Source organism: Prunus persica, chromosome G6, assembly GCF_000346465.2.
Source record: "Prunus persica cultivar Lovell chromosome G6, Prunus_persica_NCBIv2, whole genome shotgun sequence".
NCBI lineage: Eukaryota > Viridiplantae > Streptophyta > Magnoliopsida > Rosales > Rosaceae > Prunus > Prunus persica.
The window spans coordinates 23,410,745-23,419,710 of record NC_034014.1 but is presented as its reverse complement, the minus strand read 5'-3'; the positions used below and the strand labels follow the sequence as shown (position 1 = coordinate 23,419,710).

General features: G+C 39.5%; 2 protein-coding genes across 3 annotated transcripts; one reads left to right on the top strand and one right to left on the bottom strand.

The window, feature by feature from the left end:
* On the top strand, window positions 1,263-6,070 carry LOC18772961 (CBS domain-containing protein CBSX1, chloroplastic). Of its 2 annotated transcripts, none has more exons than XM_007206041.2 (8): window positions 1,263-1,780; window positions 1,979-2,066; window positions 2,153-2,217; window positions 2,818-2,866; window positions 4,732-4,784; window positions 5,098-5,213; window positions 5,302-5,351; window positions 5,456-6,070. In XM_007206041.2, the coding sequence occupies exons 1-8, from the start codon at window positions 1,574-1,576 to the stop codon at window positions 5,512-5,514; spliced, it is 687 nt and encodes a 228-aa protein (XP_007206103.2). In that variant the 5' UTR covers window positions 1,263-1,573; the 3' UTR covers window positions 5,515-6,070. The 2 variants fall into 2 exon arrangements, with proteins under 2 accessions (XP_007206103.2, XP_007206104.2); XM_007206042.2 differs by having other exon boundaries at window positions 1,267-1,780; window positions 5,302-5,359.
* On the bottom strand, window positions 7,013-8,541 carry LOC18773759 (ethylene-responsive transcription factor ERF011). The gene has a single exon (XM_020566665.1). The coding sequence runs from the start codon at window positions 7,892-7,894 to the stop codon at window positions 7,394-7,396; it is 501 nt and encodes a 166-aa protein (XP_020422254.1). The 5' UTR covers window positions 7,895-8,541; the 3' UTR covers window positions 7,013-7,393.

Sequence of the window (8,966 nt, the reverse complement as noted above, 5' to 3'; positions counted from 1 at the left end):
ATCAATTACAATTAATCAGTAATTAGAATCAGTGACAGCTATTATCTGATCAAGGCAATGAAGGAGAAGATCTTGTAGAGGAATTGGAGGAGAGTTGACTGGGCTTGATTGCTGCACTAACACCCCCCGCAAACTGGACGGGCAAGGCCGGACGAGTTTGGAACGAAGGAGATGATGACACGGTTTGTGAAAAGGTTTGGTGAGAAGATCGGTAAGTTGATCAATGGAAGGGATGAAACAGACTCAGTGGCTGCCTAAGGAGACCTTTTCTCGCACAAAGTGATAATCGAGCTCGATATGACGAGTACGAGTGTGAAAAAGGGGATTGGCTGCCAAGTATGTGGCAGAGAGATTGTCGCAGTGCTGAGAAATTGGAAATTGGAGATGAACACCAAGTTCGACGAGCAGATAAGACAACTAGGTTTTCTCGACACACGCATGGGCTAAGGACCAGTATTCAGATTATGTGTTGGAGTGGGATACTGTGGGCTACTTTTTGGAACACCAGGAGATCAGATTGCTACCCAAGTATATCAAGTAGCCGGTGGTGGAGCGGCAAGAGTCGGGGCAACCGGCCCAATCGGCGTTAGAGTATTTGGTTAGGCGGGCGGGAGTGGACTGAGGACAAAGTGTTAACTCCAAATCAAGAGTCCCTTTGATCATGGCAGGTACTAGGGATTAGGTTCGTTGGGTTGGAGTGGTGCTGCGGTTGGGGCAATACTCTTTTATATATATATATTGGGTTTAACAGAGAGCTTTTATTGAGGGATCCCTTAAATTTGAGGGATACCCCTTGTAGGCCCCACTCCGAATTGTATTTCACTAATCCAAACCGTTTATTTTGTAGATACTCATTGAAAGATCATCTCTACAAAAAATCACTTGAATCCGATATCATTTGACCACTCAATTGAGTTATTGAAATTTTAGTACTTTCTTAAAACACCGTGTTCATTGATTTTGTAAGACACAATTGGATGTCAAAAAGGTTTCCAATTTGTCTAATTTTTTGTAAGGATGATCTATGAATGAATAACTAAAAAATAGATGGTTTGAATTATTGAGAAAAAAATTGTAGAATACCCTAAAGGGCGTCCCTCAAATAAAATTATTTGAGGAATCCCTTAATAGAAGAGGACTGTTGGGTTTAATATATAAATTTATTATCAAGTCTTTAATTTTTTTTTTTCTATTTCAAAATATAAAAATTAAGAAGCCCAACCGTAAAAAAGAAAATAATTAAATTTTAAAAATGAACATATAACAATATTTGAGTGGGAGTACTATAAATTGACGTGGTATATCTGTACTATTGTATAATTTCTCCCTATGAGTGATGCCAAACCCAATCACAACTGATAACGCAATTTCCACCGTCAGATCGCCTCTCTGGCCCACCCTGAAACCGGAGAGTGCCACGTAGCAACCTAGTCAGCTCAGTCAAATTAGTTTTTAAATCCGTTACTATTTAACAGCTAGCGCGGTCTCGATCCCAGGGCGGTTACTCTGCAGGCCGCGCAGCTGATAAACAAAACCAAAACACAATTGCTTGCCAGCACCACTAGACACAGCCATGGCCTCGATTTTCGTTCCAGAACCTTCACTCCTGCCTAATTCCACAGCTTCCGTTTCTTCTCCGGCTAATCGGCTGCCGTGCCTGCTGCTATGCCGTCCAGACCGACGCCTATTCTCAATCTCCGTCGCCACGTGTCGCGCTTTGGGGCTCCGGAGGTCCTTCAATGTCACCGCCAGCGCCGCCTTGACGTCTAATTCCGTACCGGTATTTTTTTCTGATCCACTCCGTTCTCCGAATTTCATCTGAGTAATTTTGATTAGAATTTGTAATTGAAGGTGTTTGATCAAATCGAATTCAAACGGTTGAAATTTTGAAAATGTAGCTTAATTTGTGTCTTTGGCTAGAATTGGATCACTTGTTGTGATGGGCAGAATTGCGTCTGGTTTACCTGATAATGTGCAGGAAAAGAATGGAATTCATGTAGTTGGCGATTTTATGACGCCTAGAAAGGATTTGCGTGTGGTTAAGCCCACAACTACTGTAGATGAAGGTACTATTTGTTGTATGAGGTGAAGCTTATTAGTGCAGTTTTGTAGATTTTTCATTTTCTGATGGAATTAGCTTTTATGCCTACAGCTATAGAACTTCTTGTAGAAAACAGAATCACTGGTTTTCCAGTGATCGACGACGACTGGAAATTGGTAGGTCTTCACTTTTCATCTCCCTTCTTTCTCCAACACTTTGTGTTTCCATGTATTCTCTTTCAAATTTCAGTACCAGACTTTCAAATGATTTCCAATTTGCGATGTTTGAACTTATATATCAAAGTCTTGTCTTACTTGTAAACCAAAAAGAAGAAGAAAAAAGTATTGTCTTACTTAAGGTACATTATGTAATTCTGATTGTAAGTGAGGATTAGGTATTCACATTGGAACGGTGAATGGACCAGGAATTTTTTTCTCGTGGAGCATTGCTCTCCTCCCCCTGGTTGGTTCAGGATTTTGTTATGACCTCAAGCATCAAGAATTCACACACCTGCTTTGTTCGTTTTGAAACATATCTGCAATATGCTCAGCATAATAGTGTATGCATGCGGCCTGCATTCAAGCAAACACACATATGTCTATTTCGCAACCCCAATGGAATTTCCTGCGTTTTCTCATGTTAATGTTATAGAAACAAAAACGTCTTTCTTTTTCTGAGAAGTTGTGACCATCCTCATTGTTTAGTCAGTATCTGTTTCTTGATTTGTGCTTATATGATTGAGCAACTAATATACAGTGGTACTTTTTTTGATGCAGGTCGGTCTTGTTTCAGATTATGACTTATTAGCATTGGACACCATATCAGGTAATTTAATATGTAAAATTATATCTTAGATTTATTTATTTTTTGGTTTATCAAATTTTGCCTTTTCATTCAAGTTATCTCTAATAGATTTCATGGTGTTTTCTCTCATTTTCATCTTCATTTGATTTATGATCATATCTATGTATCATTTACTTGATAGTTAGGCCACCACTTGAAAAAGGGTGATCTGAATCTTGTAAGCTAAGTTTGTTTGACATGCATTATTTTGGCTGATATGCATGATAGTATACATTATTTTATTTTTTGTATACATTTGACATTATTGACATTATTTTACATCCAATTAAAGTAGATGAGGACGTTGAGGTGGATGTGGATATTCATTCTGAGGTAGGGGTGGCTTCGATTGATGATAAAATGAGGGAATTTATGATTTTCTGGTCATATACAATGTGAAGATACAAATGCACTCTGTGAAAGAATAAGGCAAGGAGGAGAATTGAACAGTAGATGGATACCAAGAATGGCATTGGTGGAATTGATTAGGAAGGATATGTCCACAAGAGATTTAGTGAAGGATATAGCTCTTTATAGGATTAATATTAAATGGAATTTGAAAATTCCTGTGTGAAACCTTGGGTTACAGCTAAGCTTAACATAAAGAAACATAAGCGCAAATCATGGTGTACTCACTTTGGCTAGCAGAGTATTTAGTTTTATCATTGAGAAAAAAGAGGTGTCAAAGTGTCGGGCAAGGATCACATAGTAATTCACATCCCTTACAAAAAGGTCAAAATGTTATTGTTTCCCTATAAACTACATAAAATGGGCCGTGTAGTTTGAGGAGTTTTATAAGTATGATTGTCTGGAATAGTTGAATTTCTTTCACATCCTGTTTGGAACCTCTGCAGAATAAGGAATTCACTGCTTCAGTTCAGTTGCAACTGAGTTATATAGGTATGCCCTTAGAATTCGAATTTTTTTGGTGGGGAAATATTCAGATTTCCATACAGGTTCCAGTCTGACCAAAGTAGATTGGATTTTCTCATGGTTCCATTCATCTGTTGTGATCCTTTTTCTCATTCTAACGAGATCCCTGCATCCCCTTCTAGTCTCTCCACTGCTGCCCTCCCAGTTTTTTCATTATTCAAAGAGATCTCTGTCCCCCCCTCTCTCTCTCTCTCTCTGGCCTTCAATCACTCATCTACCCATTTTTCTCATCGAAACCAAATGGTTTTAACTCACATTAATGCATATGTTAAAGACATAAGAGAACACCAGATTGGTCTTCAGTCATTCAATCACTATCCTCCTATTTCTCTTGGTGTGGCATACGAATTTCGAATGGATGACCCTGATGTCTGTCTGTATTCTCCTTTTTGGGCTAGTGATGTTGGGACTTCGTTTGATGGACTATCATGTTCTTTTTCAAATATATATATATAAATAAATAAAAAAATATTAAAAAAACTATTTTTAAATTTTTGTTTGTTTTAATATTTGTTAATTCTGTTTGGAGACGTAAATCAATTACTTCCAGTCTCTGCAACTTTTGCATATTACAACTGTGCCAGTGCGTAACAGTTATCTGGTTAAAGAAGTGTAATTTTATTAGGGCCATATTCATTTGTTTCTTCTATTGTTTTGTTCGGTATCAGTGAATTCAACTCAGTTATTCTGTTAAGTTTCAAACAAATGAAATGAATTGGAAATCAGTTCATTTTAAGTTTATTTAATTGCAATATAGATAGAATTGGTTACAAATGACGTGTTTGGCTATGGATTACTCCTTTCTGTATGGTGAGGTGCTATGATCTCAAACAGAACTGTATGATTTTCTGTGCACAATGATCAAGATGGTCATCTCTTACATAATACAGCCGTCCAAATATTTTACCTGATAGGTCAAGGAAGAACCGACAACAGCATGTTTCCAGAAGTGGACAGCTCTTGGAAAGTATGTGACAAATTTTCTTTAAATATTTTCATCTTTTACTGTTCTTGATGTTTGTCTGCATCTGTTTATATTGTTTTTATTCTACTTAACAAAAGATCTCAGTAATGGGGGTAAATTGGAGGGTGGTTTAAGAGTTTTATTACACTTTTATTTTTCTCGTATATCCCAAGAGAGGCATAATGCTTTTGGCTCCATAGCATTTGAAATTACTTCCCTGCGAAGATAGCTTCAATGAAGTCTGACCAGTACTTTCCCATTTCTGCAACAAATATTTTGCCTTACAAAAATGCTTCTTTAATTGATATGGTTGCAGACTTTCAACGAGGTACAGAACTTGCTCAGTAAAACCAATGGGCAGGTGGTCGGCGATTTGATGACACCAGCCCCAGTCGTCGTTAGTGAAACCACTAATCTTGAGGATGTTGCTAGGTTTTGTTTTCCTGCTCTACTTTTTCCCATTTCTGCATCCTATTATCCGTCTAGCCGGAAAGGATTAATTTTTGTTATCTGATGTCAGATTATTGCTCGAGACAAAATATCGCAGACTTCCAGTTGTAGATGACAGCGGTAAGCTGGTAAGATAAGAGATGCATTATTTTCTCTTGATCTCTCTTTCGCTGTCACCATAATACTCTCTGTATCTCTGATATGCCACTGTTTTCGCTACAAAGGTAGGAATTATTACAAGAGGAAACATCATAAGAGCAGCCCTTCAAATAAAACATGCTAGTGAATCAAAAACATAACAGCCAAACACATAAGGATCAACTTTCGTTCCAGATGTTTATGGTGCAATTATAGAAGATGTTGGAGGAGCTGGTCTTCTTTATAGGCGCAATTTTGACAACGTGGTTGTGTAAAACAGCAATGAGGTTGTATTAATTATGAATAACACAGAACCCTACCAGGATTAAGGGTTTATGGACCATCCTTGCTTGTCCCTGAGAAGGGACAGGAAAAGAAACAGTTTGAGTGGTTAGCTGTTGATGGAAATTCGTCTCGAAACCCGTTGACAACCACACACAATGCGCACATGTATATCATTTCTCTATAGTCTAGATGCTGTCCTGCGTTTGTTGAACTGAAGCGGCCATTGGATTGGTTTCATGATTGCCAAATTTTCCGCACTAGTTGTTGAACAAATGGTTGAATTGGGGAGGTTGTAGACTTTATCTTTCTTTATTGGACTTCTATTATTGTTGCGCATTTGTGCGTATAAAAAAGAATAGAAAATGTACGATAGTCAAAATGATTGCCTCATTGGATTTAAAAGATTTTCCCTTTGATACGCATGATGAAAAGAACATGTGGAACTACAATCAATCAAATCTTTGAGGTGTTAGAGAAAGTGTATATTTCTTTTCCTTGGAAGTAACAATCAACAAGGTCATCCATTGGAGAAAATTTGAACTACGGTGCATGTAGATTTAGCTAACCTAGAACATCTACATCATTGAGATATGAGCAACTTTTTAAAAAATAATTAACAAATCACATTAGCATAGTAAGATATACCCGATTCTCCGCTAATCGTGGATTAATCGTTGCCGTTTAGTGGAAAGTAGCATGCAAATGGTTAAATTAAACCAAAAACATGGGTTACAGCTAATCCATAATTTGCACCAGCCAAAATCAGTGTGTGCTCTTAAAATCTATGCAGCCATTGCTAATGTAATTGTCCTTGTCCAGGAGCACAGACGGATAGAGCAAGACATGGCAATAGTGTCATTTGACCAGAAATAGAATCTGAGACTGATGATGAGAGAGGCATTAGCTAGGGGGACAAAATCGATAAAGGGCACACTATGCACAACCATCAAATCACGATGACGCACCCAATTTGCCCTTCCCCCTCCATCCCACCAAAACCAAAACCCTACCACATCACCACCGCCAGTGCACCACCACCCATACCAATCCCATATAATTGAAATCGATAATCCCACCCATATAATTCACAATCAATGAATCAGCTACAGTGGTGAGAACCAGGAAATACCTAACTCTCAAATCTGAATTGCTTTTTTCTCCAGTAGTAGTTATAGCTTTAGTGGTTAGCCCTGGCCCCCTTTGTCTCCCCCTCCCTGTAGGCCCTTTCTGCTCCCCTCTTCTCAACCTCTCTCTCTCTCTCTCTCTCTCTCTCTCTCTCTCTCAATTCCATTTTTGCTCTGTTCCATCAAAATTCCCATTACCAGTTCCCTACCAAAATACCACTTGGAAGTTACATCTCTCACCCACCAAGTTCCAACTAGGAGGAACAAATTAAAATTAAAACAAAGGAATAAATACACAGCAAAAGGGGAAAATTAGCTAATTTTCTAGCATAATTTACATCTTATATCACGTTTTCGTAAGGGCCAAAATTTCTCCATCAAAATGCAAAAATCTTTCTGAACAAAAAAGAAAAGAAAAGAAAAAGGATAGGAAAAAAACGGATACAGTAGGCTAATTCTAATTCTCTAATCCAGGACCAGGACGAAAGCTTCATCATTGCTTCAGCCGTCACATACCTCCCCTGCGCATGTTAGCAAAGCCACCCCTCAATTTCAGAAACAAAGAGATGAAGATTAACATAGTCTCTCTATCTCTCTCTCTCTCTCTCTCTCTCACTAATTCGTCTCCCACTCGCAGTCACCGTCCGAATTCTCCGGGTCGGGCATCTTATTCAGGTCGACCCGATCCACGAATCCACCCACGCAGGGCTTAATCTCAGCGGCACCTCCGTTTGGCGCCGCGGTGCCACCACGGTGGTGGCGCATAGCCGTCTCGACGGCGTCGACTCGGGCGCCGACCTCGGTGGCCCGCTTGCGTATCAAAGCCGCCGACATATCGCCGCATCCGCAGCCTACGCCGCCGCCTTCGACCGGCAGAGCCTCGGGAAAATTGAGGCGCGCCGACGGGCCCCGCAGGTAAAAAACGGCCGTGTCGTAGGCCCGAGCGGCGGCGATGGGGGTGGAGTAGGAGCCGAGCCAAATTCTGGAGCGCTTGTTGGGTTCTCGAATCTCAGCCACCCACTTGCCCCACTTCCTCATCCTTATCCCCTTGTACGGCTTGTCGTTCTCAACCCCTCGCTTCCTATTAGTTTCTGCCGCACCTCCTCCACCGTCCATCTTCTTTTGGTTCTTCAATTGTTGTGGGGTTTGGTGTTTGGGTTTTTGTGGGTGTGAGAATGCAAAACGAGTGGGCTGCTTTTTGGGGGGTAGAGGGTTTGCATGCTACTTGGCCACTAAGCTTGCCATCTGGGTAAGCCTCCACGTCTCTGAAACCCAACAAAAGCAAACAAAAAATTTAATCCCAAAATAAATCCAAATTCACCGACACAATTCCCCCGTTTTTTCTTTTTTTCTTTTTTCTTTTTTGGGTTTTTGGGTTTTGAGTTTTGCCTTATTAGCAGTGGTTTTAGGCAGACTCAGAGGACCCTGTCTTACAAAAACAGGGTACTTGGCCGAGTAGAAGAAGATGGAGATGCTCTGTTTTCTCTTTGCTTTATCTTTGCATCTCTGAGTCTGGGTCTGAGTCTGAGAGCTCTAATAATCTTTTCTTCTTCTTTCTATTTTCTTTTCTTTTTGTTTTGCGTTTCCAAATGGACCAAAATGAGATGGGATTTATTTATACAATTCAGAATGTATAAATAAATAAAATATCTACTGGGTGGTGGTGGAGGTAGTGATGGGAGAGCTGTCTGTTTGTGTTGTGGGCAACTGGAGTGGAATTCAAAGGTCGTGAAAAACATTTCTCTTTTCTCTTTTTATAAAAATTATAATGCAGAAAAAAAGAATATTGAATTCAACCAGACACCATGAAAAGAATATTTCAGTTATTTCCAAGTGTTTTTTTTTTGGGCAATGTAAATAAATAAAAAAATATTTTATTATTTTAATTTTTTAATACCGTTAGGAATTGACTTTTCCCTCCACGCAATAACGATCTCAAGAGATAAGACGATTCTCTCCTCCCCTACCTGTGACAGGTGGCGGCAGGGTGGGGATAATATGGTTATTTAAAAATCGTAATGACCCCACCAAGTAAAAATGGAAAAAACCTGTTGATGATCTGATTGGGCCGGCCTCATTATTTTATGCATAAAAAGGTTACAATCTGATTGTTTGTGTGTTTTGAGTTTGATTCCCTGAATTTACCGCCCCACACACGACAAAGTGATTGAGAGAGACTTACTTTTGT

Coding starts and splice junctions, on each gene's coding strand:
- LOC18772961 (XM_007206042.2), top strand. CDS start 1,574: ATGGCCTCGATTTTCGTTCCAGAACCTTCACTCCTGCCTAATTCCACA. Junction 1,781..1,978: donor TGACGTCTAATTCCGTACCG/GTATTTTTTTCT, acceptor GATAATGTGCAG/GAAAAGAATGGAATTCATGT. Junction 2,067..2,152: donor CACAACTACTGTAGATGAAG/GTACTATTTGTT, acceptor TTATGCCTACAG/CTATAGAACTTCTTGTAGAA.
- LOC18773759 (XM_020566665.1), bottom strand. CDS start 7,894: ATGGACGGTGGAGGAGGTGCGGCAGAAACTAATAGGAAGCGAGGGGTT.